Source organism: Watersipora subatra, chromosome 6 (assembly GCF_963576615.1).
Source record: "Watersipora subatra chromosome 6, tzWatSuba1.1, whole genome shotgun sequence".
NCBI classification, from domain to species: Eukaryota; Metazoa; Bryozoa; class Gymnolaemata; order Cheilostomatida; family Watersiporidae; genus Watersipora; species Watersipora subatra.
This window is the reverse complement of record NC_088713.1, coordinates 19,492,087-19,516,429: the sequence shown is the minus strand read 5'-3', so window position 1 is coordinate 19,516,429 and position 24,343 is coordinate 19,492,087. Positions and strand designations below refer to the sequence as shown.

Here is a 24,343-nt window from a genome sequence, read left to right as displayed (position 1 = left end):
TTTGCACTCATTGATATGTTTGCTACAGTTTGCAGCTGAGACTAGTTTTTTTATGCAAAATAGAACAAGAGTTATGAATGTCGATAAATTGTAAGCAGTGTTAAGATAACCGCAAAGATGCTATCTAATAATATGCTATAATTTTACAAATTTATAAGCTACATTGTCTATAATAATATTTGATAAAAAATTAAAATACAGTGAAACTCGGATAACTTGCCCTCGGATAGCGTGAAAACATGGTTAACTCAAATGGGTTTGTTTGGTCCGTTCCCACTCAATGATAAACTGCTTTAGATAACTCGACCTTAACTTTGTCAACTCAAACAGTTTTTTGCCCAACGGCTACCGAGATGATTGTTATCGCTTTAGAATATCACTTTATTCCAAGCATAGAGATAAGCATCAACTTTTAGTAGTTCTTAGGCGTCATTATTACCACTATCGGCAAAATATTTTTGTTAATGATTATTCTAAAGGTTTGCAAAAAACAAATTTAACCAAACATCCGCTTGGGAATAGCCTTCCGAAAACAAGGAAACATGAGGTAACATTCAGATAAACTTAAAGAAAAATTGGTTTTTGTTAAAACGCTAAAAAAAATGTCCTTTTTCTGAGCGTTTCAACCGTAATCAAGTTTTGCCTATTTTAATCTGAAAACGTCCTTGCAGTCGCATCACCTAAAACAAACAAATAAATCTCAAGTAATAGAAAAATATTTATACTTTCTGATAAAAATTGTTAAAACATTACATCAGAGGCTCCTTAACTTGCAACGAGCAACCAATGCTTTTGATTTATATATAGTTTATATATGTACTGATAAATACATGCACTTTTGACAGTGTTCTTATAACTTGAACGCTCTGATAACCCGAACACTTTCTCTCGGTCCCGTGAAAGTCGAGTTAGCCAAATTTTACTGTATATATATATTCATGAACAAGTGACATAAATGTACCATACTTATATTACATGCAGAAACAAAGATTAGTGTTTTTTAAACAAAAGTTTTTCCATCGTTTGCTCGGATAGCTGCGTTCTAATTGTTACTTTTGATGGAACAAGCTTTTTGTTAGTGTCCAATACCTTGCACAATGTCGTCTAACCTGAACTCTTTTTTGCACTTCTGAACTAGTCGATATTAGTATCCAAACAACTTTTTTGTCAGAGCAAAATCTTTACGCTTTGCATTTAGCACAAATGCAATGCGTAAAAGTTTTGCTCGCTAAATGCAACCTTCACACTAAAACTAGTAGTTCATCTACCACCAAAAATGTGAACTATTTGTTGTATACATGTAATTTGAAATATCAAGACCGCGTTGAACAAGCAGCAAATACTAGCCAATGACATTAATTAATTATGTCTATAGTGTTGCTATTAAAGTTGTACCGAAAAAAAAGTGCTGGAATCGGACAATGAAAGAATTAATTGTTATTGGCGTGAACGAATCATTATTAATACAATTTTGTGAACGCTTTTCTACTGATTAATTGACATTATGAACTGGTAGAAATAAAATAATGTCAAAGTGGTGTCAAATGGAAGTGGTGTTCAATTGAAGGTTCTGCGGAAATTGTGTGCACATGTTACCAAATAAAACTGAAGCACGTTTTATTGTTTTATATCTATTTTCAATCTTTTAAAAAGTCCATATGATAGTCAAAGGTAATAGAATATTTATAACATGTTAGTAGACAACTATGTTTATAGTGACAGACAGATAAAAATGAATGGGAGAGTCAAAAAGAGAATTATAGGCCTAAGTTTAAACGCCATGGCAGAAGATGTTGTAGGGTTGAATATTGCCCATGATTTGTCAGCACTTGGATGGTCTCTTGGTGCTTTAGCTCCTGTGATCGCTTCATATACATTGCATCTTAGTGTTGAACATTTACAAATTTGACCATTAGATGTTGATATACACCCTTCACCATTTGGGATTTGTCTGTCCACATCGTCAGATCCACAAGATCTGGATACTAAAATTATAGAGAAAAGGTTGAAATGAATGAGAATATCAACCATTTGGATTTGACAAAAATCTCGATCAGATAAAACAAATTTTTACACGATGTGCGATAGTATTTAAAGAAATTAATATATTGGCTCAAATTTGAAAGTCAGCTATCGCAAATAGGAAATAAGCAATATTTTTCTGATTGTTTACTGTTATAAATAGTTTGCTTTGATAAACTGTCATAGTTTGACCAACTTTAAAATTCATCAAATGAAAATTAGGCTCATCATTTCTTGTCTTTTTGTGTTGTAACTTGTTTCTATTGCATCACAAAAAAACTAGTTGTAAAAACTATGTGAGGTGTTTTTCGAATTTATTGTAGAAAGATATTAAGGTCAGAAAAACTTTTAACTTGTACAACAATTTTTGATAGTTGCGATCAAATTTTTGTAAAAGTGGCTATTACAGAAGTTACGCTTCGGCACCTATCATTAGCAACGGTAGGTTTATCCCTTATTTTCCACAATCAAATGAAACTTTGACTAAAGTGAAAGTGCAAATTCAAGCTACCTCTTAATATTAGGGTGATCAAACTCTGCAATAAATAGATGAGCAGAAAAAAGCTCATGATTGGTCAATTAAATCTCTGTTGCCTTGGCAACTCAATCATTTATCTTGTTTTATCCTTGACTTTAAAAGCGTTTTAAAAACAAGACAATATCAACCTTTCTAAACTAGAAGTTGGTAAATGTATACCTTTGGTATTCTGTATCTGAAGTGTACAAGACCGGGTGTTTCTACATTGAACTAGCTCCCCAACAGATCTCCGGCAGTCTACGCACAAGTAGCAGTAAAAAGAGGGCTTGCCGTCTACCGTCACCTCAGTTGTAGAAATAGGCATGGTGCTCGGGCTATCCAAATATTCTTCATAGTAGTTGCATTCACTCTCTGAGCACTTGCAGATGGTGTCTCCATTTGAGCTACCACAACCATCGGATAGTCCAAATGTATCCTCAACTACTTGGATGCCACAAGAACGAAGTACTGTAAAAGTTAAAGTACAAACTGTAGCCAGTAGACCAACTTTTAAAATCTATGTTCTTATGAAACTCTGGTCTGATAATTTCAAAACCTTTGCACAATACAATTAATACAATACAATACAGCAAATATTGGAAGTATTTGAAGATCTTTATAAAAAAATTGTAGAAACTTTAAAGTACTTGATCTCATAAAAAGAATTTGTTCACCAATGATTGAAATTCTAAATACTTAGTAATATAATTCTATATATGTTAGATAATTATATAATCCATTTTGCAACCCAATTCCTCATATTATATATCAGTTACTTCTATAATATGTAAGTTCCTTATATAATCTGTTGACATCAATGATTTCACAAATGCGCAAGAAAATAAAAATGAAACTTTAAGTAGTATAGCAATATGACCGCTCAAAATATACAGAGCCTGAATGATAATCTTTTATTCCAGGCACTTTCAAGCTACTAGTTCTTTTTAGACGCACAGCTTTTGATTAATTTATTAAAACTTTAATAGATGATTTAATAAAACTTTAATAGGTGATTTATTAAAACTTTAATAGATGATTTAATAGAACTTTAATAGGTGATTTAATAAAACTTTGATAGGTGATTTAATAAAACTTTAATAGGTGATTTAATAAAACTTTAATAGGAGATTTAATAAAACTTTAATAGGTGATTTAATAAAACTTTAATAACTGATTTAATAAAACTTTAATAGGAGATTTAATAAAACTTTAATAACTGATTTAATAAAACTTTAATAGGTGATTTAATAAAACTTTAATAGGTGATTTAATAAAATTTAATAGGTGATTTAATAAAACTTTAATAGGTGATTTAATAAAACTTTAATAGGTGATTTAATAAAACTTTAATAGGAGATTTAATAAAACTTTAATAACTGATTTAATAAAACTTTAATAGGTGATTTAATAAAACTTTGATAGGTGATTTAATAAAACTTTAATAGGTGATTTAATAAAACTTTAATAGGAGATTTAATAAAACTTTAATAGGTGATTTAATAAAACTTTAATAACTGATTTAATAAAACTTTAATAGGAGATTTAATAAAACTTTAATAACTGATTTAATAAAACTTTAATAGGTGATTTAATAAAACTTTAATAGGTGATTTAATAAAATTTAATAGGTGATTTAATAAAACTTTAATAGGTGATTTAATAAAACTTTAATAGGTGATTTAATAAAACTTTAATAGGAGATTTAATAAAACTTTAATAACTGATTTAATAAAACTTTAATAGGTGATTTAATAAAACTTTAATAGGAGATTTAATAAAACTTTAATAGGAGATTTAATAAAACTTTAATAACTGATTTAATAAAACTTTAATAGGAGATTTAATAAAACTTTAATAGGAGATTTAATAAAACTTTAATAACTGATTTAATAAAACTTTAATAGGTGATTTAATAAAACTTTAATAGGTGATTTAATAAAACTTTAATAGGAGATTTAATAAAACTTTAATAACTGATTTAATAAAACTTTAATAGGTGATTTAATAAAACTTTAATAGGTGATTTAATAAAACTTTAATAGGTGATTTAATAAAACTTTAATAGGTGATTTAATAAAATTTAATAGGTGATTTAATAAAACTTTAATAGGAGATTTAATAAAACTTTAATAACTGATTTAATAAAACTTTAATAGATGATTTAATAAAACTTTAATAGGAGATTTAATAAAACTTTAATAACTGATTTAATAAAACTTTAATAGGAGATTTAATAAAACTTTAATAACTGATTTAATAAAACTTTAATAACTGATTTAATAAAACTTTAATAGGTGATTTAATAAAACTTTAATAGGTGATTTAATAAAACTAAACAAAAGTTCAATTTCCGAACCAAAAATTCTGTGTAGTTTGATTATTATTAATATTAATGTTTAGTATTAAGTATTAGTATTAATGTTATATTATTGTTTTATCAGTCTAATATTGTTAACTTTGTACTAGATAGATAAGAAGCAAAATATGCAGAATATGAATGATGAGCACTTACAGGTTACTAGTATTTCTGTGGATAAGTATACTTTAATTTCATAAATCTGTTATAAATTTATTAATTTTAAATAAATAATTCCTTAATTGACCACTCAGTTTTCAAACCAAAGATTTCTACTTCTTTGTACAAAAAAGCTTTTGTTCAGCTCAGCGTCTAAATGTAACTTAAACTTAAGCAAGCACCTAGTTATTAAAATACTACTTACTAGTGCCTGTTGCTGAGCGGGTTAGATAGCAAGATCTAACATTATTAAAAGTTGAACAGTCTATGAGATCTCCTGCTGAGCTTCTACAGTCAGTACATACATAGCAGTAAAACGAGTCTGATGATGCTGTTGTTACTGCGATGGCTGTTGTTGTCGGACTGCTTCCTCCAGAAGTTGAACTAACACCGTAGTTATTGCACCCTGAATCTAAACACTTGCAGATTGTGTACCCATCTTCTTCTGTACATCCAACATCAAAGTCAAACTCATCAAGTGATGATGCGCCACAAGTTCGCGTGACTGAAATAAAAAGGATTTCCTAGCTAAATATGATAGGATCAACATAATAAATATTGCAAGATACACTCATCTATATTGTTATTCTCTTTTTCCATGTTTTTATAAAGTACATAAAAGTGGAATTGATGTTTTACTCTTTTACAAAAATATATTAGTGAAATAACTAATACCAAAAAGTTGGTATCAATGGATGAAATCAGTCAAATCTCATTTTTCAAAATGGTAAAAGCAATGCAGAGTTGAAAGACATTCAAACAGATTTGAATATATGTACCTTCATTGTTGGGGTCTTTGAGATAGTAACAAGTTCTAGATTCATAGCGCAATGAACACTCCGCTAGTTCTCCTATGGAGGAGCCACAATCAGTACATACGTAGCAGAACCAACGTGAGTCATCTTGAATTTCTATTGCTGTAGTTGTGATTTGAAAGGGCTGAGTTGTTCTTCTAGTAGGAGTGGTTCTCCTCAAAGTAGCAGTTGTTGTTCTTCTAGTAGGAGTGGTTCTCCTCAAAGTAGCAGTTGTTGTTCTTCTAGTAGGAGTGGTCCTCCTCAAAGTAGCAGTTGTAGTTCTTCTAGTAGTAGTTGTTCGTCTAGTAGTTGCTGTTCGTCTAGTAGTTGCTGTTCGTCTAGTAGTTTCTGTTCGTTTAGTAGTAGTGCTTGTTCTACTAAGAGTAGTGAGTGCTGAGATGATATTACTGTACTCATTGCACTCAGACTCACTGCACTTACATATGGTGTAGCCCGCAATTGTGTTGCAGCTTAAGGAAAGGTTTTGCTCATCTAATTGTGCTGTTCCACACGTCCTGAGAACTGAAAGTAAATAGTTCAACAGCTCTGTGCATGTCATTTTGCTTATAGCTTTGCTTTCATCACAACAAAAACAAAATTAGAAACACAGATAGCGCTGAAATAGATAAAACAGCAAAAGGTACAACCTCAACTCAAATTTCAATGGATCTTTGGAAAAAGGTGAGCACAAACTTAAAAGGAAAGAAAGCCAAACAAAAAATGTAAAAATTCAAAACCTTTGGGTAGTATGTTGGAAACTAGATGAGCTGGAGTAAACTTGAGAAAACATGGAACATTTTAAAGCCAGAAATACAAAGATAAAGTTCACTAAAAGACAAAATAAAGACACAACAAGAGAGTACAAAAACAGCTCATAATTGTGATTGGCATTGTGGTTACGTTCAACAAAAGAGGAAATAGGCTTTATGTATTGTTTAATTATAGTTTTTTACCGACTACTAATGTGCTATAAGTTACCTTCAGTCGTTGTAAGTGAAATTATGTTTATATTCGTGTGACACTAAATTACTCAAAATAAAGCTAAATGCAACGTCAACTAATGAGGACCTTGGCTACATCTACATCCCCCAATATAATGACCAGAAACATATTGCTCAACTGCATGGCTTCAATAAAATCTAAATCGATTCACATCAGTAGCCATTTTGATTTATGCCCCATTTAGATAGCCAATTTAGGAATTGCTCATTAATAGTTAAATATTCTTACAGAGTTACAAACTAGCCTTTGTTGTGCTTTATAATTTGATCAATGTGGGAATTTTTGTACTCTCTTTTCTAGTCACAAAATAGAAATAGATCCAAATTTTTCTGGTTAAATGCTTGATATTAATACCCTTTCTGTTGAATATCAAATCCAAGATTAATGTAGTTACACTAGTTTTATTAGCTGACTTTGATATATCTTTCAAACTTACAAGTAATGCGCTTATTGTACTTGATTTGGAATTGCAATCAAACAAGTATCTATTATTTTTGAGCAAGCTCACAATTGTATCACCATAACAAATTACTACATACTTGCGCCATTTGGTTCCATAAAAAGGTAGCAGTTTCTTGATGAGGAGAGATTAGAGCAGTCAGTGAGAACTCCAACTGAAGATCCACAGTTGTCACACTGATAACAATAAAAACCACCTGCTTGAGTTGTCATAGCTGTTGTGATAGATGAACTGACATTATGTGGCATGGTGGAAGCCTGAATAGAGCTTGCGGAGGCGGGAAGTAAGTCTCGTATGTTACACAAATCAGTGAAACATCGACAGAAGATTATGTCATCTTCTTGACGACATTCCTCAGACACACCGAATAGATTAAATCCCTCCACTCCACAAGATTTGGTGACTGGAAAACGCAGATAAATGATGTCATGAGAAAGAGATGGCTGGCAATACATAATTTACACAATGTAAATATTTACTATGATAGGAGTCCCATTGGTTCATTTGTCCAAAGCGGCGGTAGGAGTTTAGAAAAATGATTGCATCACACGAGGTTTGAAACTGTGACACTTTACTACTCAGCACAATACCACATGTGCCAGTCATTCACCTTCATTGATTCAAAAATAGTTGTTCACATGTCTATTTCTTACGCTTTATTGGGACATCTGACCACCTGATAACCCAAGGTAGTAGTCTCTATAGTCTTGTCAGGTCATCTGAAGCCAAACTATGAGCTTTGGAACATACGTAGATTGCACTACATAATAATTGCATAATAGTATTTGTGTTCTTTGAACAAAAGGCTAACCTCTGCACTATGCAGCCTCTTTGCCACACACTGGAATAATTGTGTGTATAGTTGTTACACACAATGATCTCCTCCGGCGCAAGGAACTGTCAGCATGCTACTGTTAATAATAGTAAGCTATAGCTATGAATATGGTGCTTGTATGGAAAATGGTGATATTTCTGTTTATCAGTACTTTTGCTTACATTGAATTACAGGCGTCGCCAAAAGTAGAAACACTGCTGCCTTTGTTGCCTATTACATTTAACAAAAACTTAAACTAACTTTGAATATACCTTACTGCATAAACTACTTAAGCAATGCATGTTGCACATCATCAGAAAGCTGAGAAGTAAATCTCTCTAATGAAGTTAAAACCTCCAACAATGAAATCATTTTCAATGAGCAATTGGGGCCTCCGAGATTGAATCCAAATTTTTACCCAAATATTTGTCAGTTTTCATGCTCTAAGAGAGTAGGGGGATATTTTATGTTTTAGATTCATGTTTTTACTTAATAGACAATTATTTGATATTTACATTGTCTGTTCTGAGTGGCACAGAGTTGCGGTAGAAGAACAGTAACCTAATTTATGTTCTCAAATGAAGAGGTATGTCAATACTTTTGGCCACACCCTGTAAATAGAGTAAATGTTCGTGTAGTTTAAGAAAGTACCCTAAACCTTCAAATTCTCAAGCTCGAGAACCGGCAGAAATTTTTTCTTTACACCCCACAATTTAACTACTGTAACAGAACTTTAAAATAAATGTGAATAAATATCTATGGATGATTTGAACCTTTATTAAATTTCAAACATATTTAAACAAGTTTGTTTCTATAACAATTGTTTTTTAGCTTTTAATGGCTCATTACCAATTCACGAAAGACAAGGTAATAAAAAATCCACAGCAGCGAGTTCACCTTCTCCACTAGATAGTTCTTTAGAGAGGAAACAAGAGTCAGCATTCAATATGGCGCAGTCATAGGCCACACCTTCTTCATCATTACAGTCAACACAGTTGTAACATTCTATAGCCTGAGATACTCTAACCAGTAGTCCTAGAACAGAAAACATAAACATAGAAGGGACTATACATTCAAGATATTGAAGATAACAATCTCTACAGGTGTGATCACAACACATACACTTGAAAACCACAATGGAAAAACCAGTGTTTTCACATTTTAGAGTTTTTGGAGCGGTGTTGTCCAATGAAAATCTGTGTTTAAGTTTTATGCTCAAATGAATAAACAGAAGATGTCCAAGTAGTAATATAAAAAATTGGCTAAGTTCAACGGCTAGCCAATCAAACAGCATTTTTCTTGTTAATGCAGTCTTGCATTGTTTAATGTTGCTTAGCTAGCAAAAACAATCGACGTGTAATGTGTGCTTGTTTGTTAAGTTATTTTTAACAATGACGGCATCTGAATCAGATCTGAGTATTAAGAATTAACTGAAAAGCCTAGAAAACAAAGAGAAATGTTAGTGCATAAGATAAGGCTAAAAAGCAAGGTTTCTAGCCAAACAACAGGAGAGAATCGCTTACCCAAACTGTATAAACGCTTTAAAATTGTGTGTGCAGCTGACAGACAGAAATTTTTTACTGATTGTAATCAAGTTTACACTACAAAGGATCAACAGGAGGCTTATTTATCTTTGCTAATAGCTGTGTGTGAAGTGAAGAGAAGAAGGCCCTGTTAAAAGTCGCATTGATCTCGAAGTAGTGGAGTTAGATTTGTTCTGTGATGGATGCGCTGGACAGAACAAAAATTACACACTCATTCACCATAACCATTGGCTTGTGCATGAGAGAAAAAAAGTTAACAAGATCACAATAAGCTATCCAATGCGTGGACATTTTTACGTGGAATGCGATTGAGACATGAATGCGGTGAATTGCAAGTCACAAAGAGATCTACCGTTTGATTAGGTGGGGTTGTTTCAAAATGCTCGCAAACATCCTAAGCCCTAAAATAAAATTCATCTTGACAGCTCAAAGTTCTTCAACTACACAGAATATCTTAAACAGATGTACCAGACAACTTGCCCAATGAAACTAGGCCTACAATATACGTCAAGTGAAAGTTGCGAGTACGGAAAGCAAGCTCATGGTGTTTTATAGAGAATCATGGAACAGCAGTTTAATTGAGAGTGCTATTGAAAAACCATCTAAGCTTCCTCATTGAACTCAATCAACTTGCATTACCACCAGTCCATTGCCAATCAGCCAAGTAGAATACCAAGATTTGCAGGCCCTTAAACGATTCTGAAAATTAGAGAATCAACCATTTTTTGACAATCTTACAACCAGCGATGTTGAGACAGCAGATAGTGATGAAATTTAGACATTGCAGAGAAACTTTAAACTGCTATTAATTACTGGTTGTGTTACTGTATTTATATTTTAGTGAAACTTAGTTTAAAGTAAAAGAAAATATAATTTTTTATTAAGCAAAATATTTTTAGCGCATTTATATGGAAAACAGATTGTCCGTTGCCAACATGCATGTTCATTCCTGGCCAATGAATTACAAAAAAACAACATTCAAAGTTAAAAAGGTTATTTTATAAGCACCAAACTATGTACATGTATCTGTAAATAAACTTACATATCTTTGTCATAAACATTTTCATTGCATGAGCCAGTATCAAAACTTGAAAATTGATTTTCTCAAAACTGCGAAATTGTGACATCAATGGTTTTTCCATTGTGGTCTTCGCTTTTATTTGCTTGTTTCAAGTCATATACAGGTGTATATGACTTGAAAGAAGTTGAAAGAATTTAACTCCCACTAATGATATAGCAAAAATGTATCAGAAAAACTTAGTGTTTGTGTTGTATCTAAAACATAGCACTAACAAGTATTGTTGGTTGTTTGCTTCAGTCGTTTTTTACACTCTGATTTCCTCATTTCACTTAATTAAAAACCTCATCATTGAGCTTGATGTTAAGGTCAACCGGGAAGTAGGGTTTGTTTACATATTGGTAGATGCCTCTCTTAAGCGCACGCTACGTAATAAACATATCTGCCTCAACTTATGGCATGCTATAGTACAAGCCTGCCACCTTGCTCATGCCAAAACAGGCAACTTGTGATACCCACTGTTTCCTTTCATATTTTAGTAGAAGGTTATTGTTTACAACAAGATTATTTCAATGTTATTCTTGTGGTTCACGTAATCTTAAAAATGAGCTAACCTAACAATTTAGTAAATTTTATCAGAAATTATCTGTACTTTTTATCAATGGTGATTGTTTTTGATGTTTGAGGTGATCTGATTGTCAAAATGTTTCAAAATGTAAATCAACACAACTACATTGCAGTAGAAAGATTCAGAAGAAAAATACATTCAAAATGGCATTTCTAGCTGCTATCGTTGCTATAGTTAATAACAGCTATTACGTTTAAGTTGCAGCATTAACCGCCTCTATTTTGTCAGTTTCTTTGCAACTATAGATGTCATAATCACACATTTGATCAATCCGATCATTTTAATCGTCATCAAGTTTTGTTGATTTTAATCTTAAAACATCCTGGCAATCGAATCACCTTAAGTTAATCATTAAGATAGGGTTGAGCTTAATCATATTTGTTTTTATTGAATCATGTTGAAACATCTTTTGCTAAATTTTCACCCTATTATCACATTAAAAAACAGCCTAGGATCTGAATGACCATACAAGTAAGACTTAGTCTTAGTACAAGTACAAGGTCTGCAGTAGGTAGACTTTATTAAACCAACAGATCAGGAATAAAGAAATTCTTTACGCTATTTAAAAACAGTATTGAGCCGCATTGCCTAGTTTAATCTGTTTTAGTAATATTATTAATGGGCATTCTAGAAGTGTCACGTAATTGAACTAGTAACTTTCTGATAGTACTAGTACTATCACTTAATTGAACTAGTAACTTTCTGATAGTACTACAACTGTCACTTACTTGTACTAGTAACTTTCTGATATTAGTAGCAGTATTACTTACTTGTACTAGCAATTTTCTGTCAGTACTAGCAGTGTCACTCATTTGAACTAGTAACTTTCTGATAGTACTAGCATTGTCACTTATTTGTACTAGTAACTTTCTGATAGTACTAGCATTGTCACTTACTTGAACTAGTAACTTTCTGATAGTACTAGCAGTATCACTTACTTATACTAGTAATGTTCTGATAGTACTAGCAGTGTCACTTATTTGTACTAGTAACTTTCTGATAGAACTAGCAGTGTCAATTATTTGTACTAGTAACTTTCTGATAGTACTACCAGTGTCACTTAATTGCACTAGCAATGACAACTTATCTAGAATATTGTCAAAAAAACTCAAATTAATGCATAAATTGTGATATCAGTGTTTCACACCCCCTTATCTACAACCATTACAAGGAAACTAAAGAGTGAAAAATAATGTTGTTTCATTGGTAAGATAAAGCATTTGAAAATTATGATGCAATTTTTGAAAGAGGGTGGGGAGAACTTCACTATTTTAGCAAAGGTTTAGCAACCTCTCTTTACCATGGAAACTACACAAAGGTGAGAAATTGTGGGCACAAAATAGTTGAAGCTATTATAAATATATTGCCCTGTTTATTGTAATATGTCAAACCCTCAAACTCATACTGTTTAGAATTATAGGCTGAGTTAAAATTTCCATACTGCTCGCAAGAACCTAACCTAAAACCTGCCTATCGACACATTTCTTCTCTGTTTTTAAAATTTACAGTCACTCTGCTTCTGAAGGAACTTTTTGTGAAAACAATAGACTGAAGGGGGGGGGAGTTGTAACTATTAGCAGATCAGTTTAAACACTCAACTCTCATCTTTATACATGGACAAGACCAGACCAGCAGCACAACAAAGTCCCTAAATTGTTTTATGGCTTTCTTGAGAGATCAACTCTATAACCAACAATATCTAGTAATGTTGCTCCTAAGTAACTTTTAAAACAAGGTGTTGGCTTATTACAAAATATTAAAATGATAAAACTCTCTGTTTTCTATGAGGAGGTTCCTAGTGAATCTATGGGAAAACTGCTTGTCCCCAATATGAGAGCTAATCACAGGCTATCACTAAACCACTAATCCTCTGATTCAAAGTTGATTCCACTACAATTTTATGTCTAGTAGCACTCTTCCCGATACTCACTACTTTAACTGAGATAGTCTAGACAGCTATGGTTTATACCATTGCGAGAATCTTTGCTTTTTAGCACAAAGAAGGCAAATATTTCTACTTAGGCTCAAATAGTCAAATACAATAGCATATCATACATGTACACATTCATATTTTACAAATTTATGTTTGACTGATTTATGAATTATCATATGACTACTTATTGTTTTGCTGGTTCCACCAGGAATGTTTTTGTAAGACAGTTTAAAGTGGTGTTGTAATTTGTTGAACTCCTGATGTACAAAACAATACTTATCATCTCCTACTGTATATAATTTTGTGAGCAAGGACACATTACTATTTAAAAATGCATGCAGGAAGTCGTAAAAATACAGTAGTTGTATACTGCATATTAAAATAAAATATATGATAAAAAGAATTCATTTAATTTATCTCTCTCTTCTTTGTAATGTACTTCACCAGTTTAATTTATAAGAATAAAGATATTGATGAAAGGTAGCGTATCTCTATCATGAGTGTTAACAGAAAGTTGGTGAACCGATAAAGAACATCTAGGCAATTCATATACTATTTCAAAGATATCATTAGCATCTCATTAACAAAATCACAAGGATTTAATTCTATCTTTTTGGAGTAAATCAAAAATGACTGCCAGTAACAGAATGCTATACAAAGTCTATCAGTAATATTATTGCTGTGCTTGTTGTTCAAGAACTACCTAGCATCATAGCAACAATATATACCATTACAAGCTAGAAATCTTTAGCTGAATGATGACCCTCTAACAGTTTATCAAGTTTACAGAGAGGCCAAGAGAGGCAGCAAAGTTTATAGCCGTACTAGCTATACCAGCAGCCATCTTGTAAATTATCATGAGAATGTATGAGAACCCTGGTGAACTGATGTTTCCTTTGACCTAGTTTAATAGCTGAAGTTATTTATATGTATAGATATTAGTGTGTTTATGGTTGGAAGTCAACGAAACATGTAAAATTGCAAATTAATATTTAATTCAATCTTTTAGTTTCAATTTTTTTGATTCAATCTAATCCAATAAAGCGAGTAAAACAAATAATAGCGCAAACATATAATTCAATTTTGTTTTATCAGCCAAATGTAAATAATTCTGTAGGAAAATATATGATGTGTGCTTACAAGCACTTACCAGACACAAATAGGATATAGATAATCTCCATATTGTCTTGAAGCTATATTTCTCCTACTGTTAGCGGTGTTACTGAGCAAATAAAAATCAACCTTGTCTGTTTTCTATCAATCATGCAACCAGAGTGTATTACCATGGTAACAACACCTATTAGGTTGACAATAATATTTCAGCCATACATCATTATTTGTTTAATGTTAGAGTTGGCTCAATTTTTCCTGGTTGGGGATTAAAGATTACTCACGTATGATATTTATAAAACCTGAACATTTTGTAATTTTATGATTTGTCTCTCTTGATCAGATGCTATTCTATAATAAAAGGTGATTATAATAATATATATAATAATGACATTCACTATAGCCTGTTTTAAATATTATAATTTAATAGCCTTTTTAAGAAAAATACTTTAACATTGTCTATTTGTTATGGCTATTGATGTTCTGGTATGTTCACCTAAACATATTAAAACATATACAACCAGCACCTAAACATTTTGATGTTTTTTGTAAGCTTTGCTCTACAATATTATATAAACATTTCTTACTGGTGTGTTTGATTCTTCTAACTGTTGATTTTTTTCTATCCTCAATCTTTCCTGCTTTTACTACTAAACAATTTTATAAGAATTTGTATATATAAATATATTCCCACGACCAAACAAGAGCAAAGCGATTTGTTGGGAGATTTATGATAAATGCACATGTGCACACAACTCCTAAAAATTATTCATGAACGGCCGTCGCAAACCCTTGTACTAAAATCTCATCAACAAATTTAACCATTTTTGTGTAGAGTCGTTTAAATATAATAACGATACAAAAAACTTACAAACCTTTTTAAATGTGTTACCAAGTCTTTAAAAGATTCCTGCAAAACCCTGAAACTAACTCATCTGATCGGGTTATACATAAATAGACAGATTAATTTGGCCAAAGTTCGCCACAAAACGCTTGAAAAGCTTGGTTTATTAATAGTTATGACCGGCATACGACACGCCAATAAGGCCGTGCGACAGATAGTAGAACTATTTACCAGTGCGCATTTCACGAGAAAAATGTGCTCATTTCACCAGTCTATGACATTGTTTAATTGCCAAGAAGGTTTGTGTAATTAACGCAGACTGTCTGAGGCGTAGAACAATTTACAGGTACGAAAATGTGGTACACAGTTTATCAGCCTACGTTTTTGTCCAATTACCAAAGGTTTTTCAAATTATCTAGAACATCAGCCAGATTTCTTTACATCTTATCTACAAGGTCGGGCGGTTACTACAATGCCCCTTTATGACAAGAATATTTCTTTATTTCACTCCAGTCAGTGTCGTATAGTGCCCTATACAACACTGACTCCAGTTTGCATAAAACTTCCAGACACGTGAATGTCAATGCTTGCTTTCTGTTACATATCGCTGTCAAAACCATTCTACATTCACAACACAACCAACTTTCAAACTGTATATTACACGGCAGCTTGCCGTTTCACTTTTACTATTGCATTTCAGAGATATAATAAACATATTTATTTATTGTTTTTGCTAGTTAAATTACGTACAGTAGGTTAGGTCTACAGCTTGAATTAATATTTATTTTATTATTGTAAAAAATAAGTTTGAGACAGTTAAGTATTTATTTTATTAATATTTATTTTTGTTACATATCGTTGTCAAAACCGTTCTGCATTCAACGCAACCAACTTTCAAACTGTATATTACAATATATTTTATTTTTAATATTGCATTTCGGAGATGTAATAAACATATTTCATTATTGATGTTGTTAGTTAAATTACGTACAATAGTTTAGGTCTACAGCTTGAATTACTATTTATTTTAACCAACAACCTTCTTTCAAATTGTGTATTACGCGGCAGCTTGCCATTTTACTTTTAATATTGCATTTCAATATAATAAGATATATAATAAACATATTTTATTATTGCTGTTGTTAAATTACGTACAGTAGGTTAGGTCTACAGCTTGAATTAATATTTATTTTATTATTGTAAAACATAAGTTTGAGTAAATCAAATCATAAATCAATGACTTAATTTTTAACAACTTTGCTAGGAAGCGCATCACTCCATTAGCTATCAATGACCAAATCTTACAACTCAAAAGAGAGGAAACTAGACTGCGCGACCTTTAATAGATACTGTATACTTATAACAGATATTGTAATATCAACAATTTACCAATTACTCGTATACCTGGTTTCAACCCAACTTTACATGTACTTCCAAAATAAATTGTTAGTTGCACCTTTTTAGAGTCGTGCTCCCTCAAATTTATTTTATACTAGAAATTCCACTGTCATACAGCCCATGACCAAAGTGATATTGGAAAATAAGAAAGGGTACTGGTGGTTGAGAAATGCAATATTAGCAGTCAAATGGCACTGCAGTGCAATAGGATAACTGCAATGGTAGCTGTAATGTACTGGGTGTGGGTGTTATTATATACAACAAATAGCAATAATGAAAGGAAAAGATTATATGTTTATATCTCTCTCCTGCAATAGGAGAAATGCAATATTGGCCAATATTAGAAGTAAAATGCACTGATATTATTAGAATAACTAATATTATTAACATAGTAATAATATAATGCCAATGCACAATTTTGTTTACATTTCAAAACGTCATAGCTAACAATATCACGAAGTTGTGATATTTATATAGATTTTTAAAATTTCTGTACTACGTAGTCATTGTTCTGTAGTCATCCAAACTTATAATTAGTTATTGTAATAATCTCATAAGAACTGTTAGAAAAATTATCATCGTCATTTTCTCTACTTACACTGCGTTGGACATCAGTTAGAATACCAGAGTACTCCAAATTGTCTAAAATGTCAGTTACTTTGAAATCGGCAAAAAAGAAACGATTTCAGTACTCCTAACTTAATTACTGAAACCTTCGGCAATTCGACAATGCTATAGACTGGTGAAACGTGCACGTTATTTTTTTCGTGAAATGCTCATGACTAAATCGTTCTATTCTCTGTCGCTTGGCGTTTTAATTTCCGGTCTTAACTTTGGTAAAAGTGAGGCTTAGCAAGTTTTAATAACGATTTTTGGCCAAATAAATCTGTTTATTTAGGTATAATCCGATCAGATGGGTTAGTTTTAGGAATTTGCGGTAACCTTTCAAAGGCTTGGTAACATATTGAAATAGGTTTGTATGTGTTTTGTATCATTATTATACTTAAACGGCTTTACTGAAAAATAGTGAAATTTGTTGATAGGATTTCGTTTGGTTTGGAAGGGTTTGGTGACGGTCGTTAATGGATAATTTTTTGGGAGTTGTGTGCACATGTGCATTTATCATAAATTTCCAAAACCAATCGCTTCCCTCGTGTTTTTTTGTGGGATCATCTCAAACAAGTCTCATTTACACTATACTCTGTCAATTCCTGCTGAGAACTACTTTTTCAACAACCAACAGTACCCTTTCTTTTTTCCACTATTACTTTGGTCGTGGGCTGTAGGACAGTGGAATTTCTAGTACATATACTAGCAAAATGCTCATCTTTGCACAAGTGTTAAAAACAGCTTATAAAACAGTGGCAGATAATTTAGTTGCCTGCCACTTACCATTAGCCTGCCACATTTCCAATGGCTAACTTGAGTAAACATGCTAAACTTACTAATAAGAGCCATGAGAGCAAGCAATGACGTTGCGCTGCAATGAGCAGTATGCATATTTACATTCAAATAGCAACATATATTGCCTATGAACCCATCATTCTCGCTTAGCTTAATTGATAAGATATTTCTGGCAAAAGAGAAGTTTCCAGATCAAATCCAGCATGAAACGAATATTTCATTCCAAAATTGTCCCACGACTAAATGAGCGGATGCGAAGTTAGGGAGTTTTTATGATAAATGCATGTGCACACAACTTACGAAAATTATTCATCAACAATGACGAACCCTTGTTTGAAAATTTCATCAACAAATTTAACCATCGTTTGTAGATTAGTTAAAGTATAATAACGATACAAAACACATACAAACCTATTTAAATATGTTACCAAGTCTTTGTGAATTGTCGAAATTCTCTTAAAACTTACCCATCTGATCGGATTATACACAAATAGACAGATTAATTTGGCCGAAAATCGTCACAAAACGCTTAAAAAGCTTGGTTTAATAAAATTTAAGACCGGAGATTGAAACGGCAGCTGACGGATAATAGAACGATCAAGTCGTGCGCATTTCGCGAAAAAATAACGTGCACTTTTCACCAGTCTATAGCATTGTCGAATTGCCGAAGGTTTTGGCAATTAACATAGGAGTACAGAAATCGTTTCATTTTTGCCGATTTCAATTTTTTCATTTTCTTATGAGATTATTACAATAATTAATTATAAGTTTGGATGACTACAGAACAATGACTCTGTAGTACAGATTTTCTAAAAATCTAACACAGTGTAAATAAAGGGAATGACGATGATATTTTTTCTAACGGTTCTAATGAGATTATTACAATAATTAATTATAAGTTTTGATGACTACAGAACAATGACTACGTAGTACCGATTTTCTAAAAATCTATATAAATATCACAACTTCGTGATATTGATAGCTATGACGTTTTGAAATGTAAACAAAATTGTGCATTGGTTTTATACTATTACCGTATTAATAATATTGGTTATTCTAATAATATCAGTGCATTTTACTTCTAATATTGGCCAATATTGCATTTTTCTTTTTGCAGGAGAGATATAAACATATAATCTTTTTCTTTCATTATTGCTATTTGTTGTATATAATAACACCCACACCCAGTACATCACAGCTACCATTGCAGTTATCCTATTTGACTGCTAATATTGCATTTCTCAACCATCAGTACCCTTTTTTTCCAATATCACTTTGGCCGTTGGCTGTATGACAGTGGAATTTCTATTAATAGTTATAGCTGAACAAAGTGAATCACACACACGACAGGCACGCACGCACGCACGCACGCACGCACAAACTTTGAGATTTATATACATATATTATCTTTATATAATACTTGCATACTATATAGGATTCATAGTACGTTTATGTAGTATTGTCGTGGAATGTGATCCACTGAGAGCCGAGCGTAGGACTAAGCCGAGCCAGGCTGTGCTCAGTCATGCGGAATAACGAGATGAAGAGAGCCTGTCAGAGCCCAGTCCAATCAAGTGGAACAAGAAGGGGAGCTACCCGCTATATAAGTCTGAACATTTGCAGTAGAGAAGCGGAGCTGTTCTGGGCCTGTTCATTACATATTGCATACTTACCAATCACTATGTTTCCATGGTGCGCAGTACTGCGAAGCAGCCCCCTCCGAAGTCGAGGGGATTGTACGTTTTCATGCTGCGCAGTGGTTTTCAGCAAATACTGCAAATTAGCCAGAGAAGAGAAATTGTATAAATCGAATCGCCTGATGGAGAAATAGAATCGATCACGGATACCGAACGTCATAAACAGCCTTTTTTATGATTCTGTCGTCATTATACTTTTATTTACAATACACATTCACAAGGTTTTACAAACCTTAACACACGCTTTACATAGTAATATATTTTTAATAAGTATTTTTTAAGTAATATATTATTTAAACGTTAATTTAGGACTTGCCACCTATTTTTCGAAGTGTTGGAATCGATAACAAAGTCCAGGAAAGTAATCACCTCATCATCCTCGTGAATGCAGACCATAATTAAATTTATGTGAAAGAAGATCGGAAGAATAGTGAAAAAACAAGATTAGCAGGTCAACCTTTGTACTAGTTTATGGCCATCGAAAAATCCATCTCCACGGCATGAGAGCTATGCGCAGCCTCTGCGCAGTCGCCGTTTCCTTGCTGCGAATTTGCACTGGCTTCGCACTGATCAGTGCCCAGTGATTTCAGTGCGAAGACGCCGTTTCCATGATTCAGAGATAGCGCAACTCCGAAGCACTGCGCATCATGGAAACATAGTGATTGAAACCTCTTATGAACGAAGCAGACAAATATATGTATAAACTCTTTGCACTGAGTCTTGTACTTGTGGAGCAGTAAAGGTAACGCACAAAACCTTTACGATATCTTAGTTATATTACTCACACTATATGCATAGACAACTAGATTTTTAAATATTTTTATTTGTCTCCCTTGTTTAAGAAAATACATCAGTAGTGTGTATTAGTGATGACTAAATGTTTTAGGAATTTCTATCTCTTTCTCTGAAATAATACGTACATTTCTTACCAATGTGTTCAGGGCTTTCAACTATTAATACTAATACTAAATACATTAGAATTCTTATACATGTTTGATATACTATATTATAAATGACAAAAGGCACAGCCCAAGCTAAATTTGGCTTTTTATGTACTGTACACATATATAAGATATATATATGTATATATATATATATATATATATATATATATATATATATATATATATATATATATATATATATATATAACTAACTAGAGTGTGGAATAGGTTAATTTTACTTATCTTTCTTCCAGATTGATGTTTTATTCTGGGGTCACGACAGGCCTGTTTCATTCTGGTCTGTTTCATTCTTTCATTCATTCACGACAGATCTGACATTCAACACAATCACCTGAAGAGTGCACCAGCACGAAACAGACCTGTCGTGACCCCAGAATAAAACATCAATCTGGAAGAAAGATAAGTAAAATTAACCTATTCCACACTCTAGTTAGTTATAACACTCCGCACTTTTTAGAGCGTAGAGTGCTGTTAGCAGTAGGCCTGACCACTTATCTATTATATATATATATATATATATATATATATATATATATATATATATATATATATATATATATATATATATATATATATATATATATAACCGTTTCAATGGCACAAAGATGGCGGTTTGCACAAGTGTTTTGTTTCAAGACAGTCACACCGAGTCACGACAGAATGAGAGTGACACGGCTGTTTCCTTGATGTCATTGAAGCGCCATGTTGGGAGGGTTTTCACACTACCTCTATATGGAAAGCGTAAAAATAATAAACACAGATTCAATTCATGTTGTGAGGATCGTATTAGCTGATTTCCTGTATATTTCCATTTTATGCTGAGTAACATACCCAATGGCTTTTTGCATCATATATATGTAGTTAATCACAAATAACATGCTAGTTTGTCTAATGCATATACTAGTCGAAAATGGGTAGCATGTTTGATTGTTTCCTTTCTCTCAATGTCATACCAGCTGATATATTTCTGCACGTTGTATATTTTGCATCACAGACCCTCAGCAGTTGAATTTTCCGTAAAAGCTTCAAAAAAGCGAAAACAAAACTCGGTAACAGTTCAAAAAAGGGCCTGTGTAAATGCAAAATCGTGCAACTCATTGAATAATTATTTGCAACTTGAAATTTGCTTGGCTGCATCGGTATGATACAAGCGCAAACTGTTTTAGTCAAGTTGGTGAATAAGCGTGTGCATCTTGGGAGATCAATACATGGTCTAAGTGAACAGGCTAAACAGGAACTCCATGATACATGCTTGGCATGTGTGTAAAATAGATGAGCCTACAAAATTCAACCATTGCTATTTTTACCTTTGATATATAGCTGGTTATGATATTATTTAACAAACTTTCAATAGAACAAAAGGAAAATCTGGTTAGTGAAAAACTTGGCTGACTTTGAGGCTATTTCGATAGTGGAGAGTTGGAGTTGTCCGACTCTCCAATTAGAGAGTTGGAGGATTCCCATTTATTCTCTTTTAGGCCTACAATGTGTTGGAGCTTGTATGAAATCCTCTTGGTTGCAGTAGCCTGTTCTGTTGAGAGAATTTGGCTACGGTGAACCTTGGATGACCTTGAGGTTATATCCAACTGCTAATCTATTAACAACTTACCAAATTACTAATGGTAAACTGATTGATATTAGGCTTGTATCGTGAGCACTTCTAATAAAACCTTCCGGATTTACAACTTATCACTAGACAGACGATGAGCTTATAATTGCAGCGGCCATATTTTACTAGCAGCCTGAGATTACAATACATTTTGCCAACAGACATTAATTTTTTGACTAATGGTGAAAATTAGTTGTACCCATGTTATTAGTCCCATTTGAGTACTAGCGACTTGTGGTAAGTAGACATTGTTGGTTAGTAGCAATATTTGACCATATTTGACTATAGGCTGCATTTGGTTAGTAGCCAAATTTGGTTAATAGCCATAGTTCAGGTGTCACCATATTTGGTTAGTAGCCAAATTTGGTTGGTAGCCATATTTGGCTAGCATCCATATTTAATTATTAGTCCTAGTTGATCAGTAGGCATATTCGGTTAGTAGCCTTTTTTAGTAAGTAGCCATATTTGATCAGTAGGCATATTCGGTTAGTAGCCATATTCGGCTAATAGCCATATTCTGCAAGTAAGTGACCATAGTTCAGGTGTCCCCATTTTTGGTTAGTAGCCATATTTGATTAGTATCCGTATTGGGCTAAAAGCATATTTGACTAAAGTCCATATTTTTCTGGTAGCCCATTATAGAAATTTTGGGTATATGATTTTTGTTTTGCACCCGTTAGCAGTAAAATTTTTGGTTCAATTAACTACGCTTTCAAATTAATCTCTTTTTGTAGAATACCTCAACAAATATCAAAGTTTGGCTATTAAAGTTGGCACTTACTGCCAATAAACAATCTGTCAGAGGGTTAGATAAGTGTAAATGATTAAACATGAGCTAGCGTTCCAATGACTTCTGCTAGAAACATTCCTTTTGACTGGGTCTGGCTTTTGCTTCATAAAAGCTAAAGTTTAGCCTTCAGAGCTTATTGGCCATTGAGATAGAGGAAGGCAGCAGTAAATTAGACATTCACAGTGTATAGAAATATATCTTGCCGCTATGATACGACCACTACTTACTGCTACGAATGATGCCAATCATTGTAAAGATAGATTCTGAACAAGTTCTGAACATTAACAATAATCAATTATATATGGCTAGACATGTAGTGTATATTATACAGAATAAAATATCATAATTACTTAAAATTAATACAGCAAAAGCGTCACATTAGAATATGTCTGTATCATAAGAAATAATAGTCAGAAGACAAAATATCCTTCGAGAAAGCTTAATCAATCGCCTAGCAAGGTTAAGACGTTTGTTCAGTAATTACGATTTCTTTCTTACAACGATATGGCAAATGGCCACAAACAGAAGGACTTCTTGCTATCATTTCACGTTGCTATAAATAATAACATCCTAATAGTATAAAGTGTATTGACAACATGTTGCTCCCATGTTTATCTGGGAGTAATCGATGAGGTCTGGTATTAGTAATGCATACGATTCAAAGAAAATATGGAGTCGTCGTTCTTGCAGGAATTACTCTTTGGTCATCTGGAACAGCTTTGAATAACTTAGCTTCCTTGTTGTTGACATCTTGGAAGTCTAGAACAGCCGCTATATTTCCACATCTGTAAATATTATATGTATATATATGTTTTTATAATAAATTTATATATATATGAAAAAATTTTTATAACAAAATACAGTGAAACTCGGATAACTCAAACTTCAAGGGACCGAGCAAAAGTGTTCGAGTTATTAAAGCGTTCAAGTTATCAGGACAGTCATAAGTGCACGTATTTATCAGTAGATACATATACATATACAAACTATATATCAATCAAAAGCATAGATTGCTTGTTGCAAGTTAAAGGGTCTCTCGTGCAAAGTTTTAAATATTTTTAATCAGAAAGTATAGATATTTTTCTATCACTTGAGATTTGTTTGTTGTTTTAGGTGATGTGACTGCCAGGACGTTCTCAGATTAAAATTGGCAAAACTTGATCGCGGTTAAAACGCTCAGAAAAACTACATACATATTTTCTACCGAGCATTTTAACCATAGATATATATACCTAGATTGGCCAATAATAGCTATTCCCATCGGTTGCCTTGTCAGACA

General features: G+C 32.6%; 2 protein-coding genes across 2 annotated transcripts in view; both read right to left on the bottom strand.

The window, feature by feature from the left end:
• Positions 1-1,570: 1,570 nt before the first annotated feature.
• LOC137398632 (uncharacterized) lies at positions 1,571-14,470 on the bottom strand. Its single transcript, XM_068084809.1, has 7 exons — positions 14,398-14,470; positions 9,022-9,159; positions 7,390-7,713; positions 5,834-6,370; positions 5,260-5,559; positions 2,720-3,007; positions 1,571-1,985 (listed from the first exon to the last, which is right to left on the bottom strand). Exons 1-7 carry the CDS (start codon positions 14,426-14,428, stop codon positions 1,711-1,713), a joined length of 1,893 nt encoding a protein of 630 aa, XP_067940910.1. The 5' UTR covers positions 14,429-14,470; the 3' UTR covers positions 1,571-1,710.
• An 8,896-nt stretch (positions 14,471-23,366) lies between these two features.
• The window catches only part of LOC137398867 (serine/threonine-protein phosphatase 6 catalytic subunit), a 41,795-nt gene continuing 40,818 nt past the window's right edge, over positions 23,367-24,343 (bottom strand). Inside the window, exon 10 of the mRNA XM_068085042.1 lies at positions 23,367-23,849. Coding sequence (XP_067941143.1) covers positions 23,723-23,849 — 127 coding nt within the window. The 3' untranslated portion in view covers positions 23,367-23,722. The remainder of the gene's footprint in view (positions 23,850-24,343) is intronic.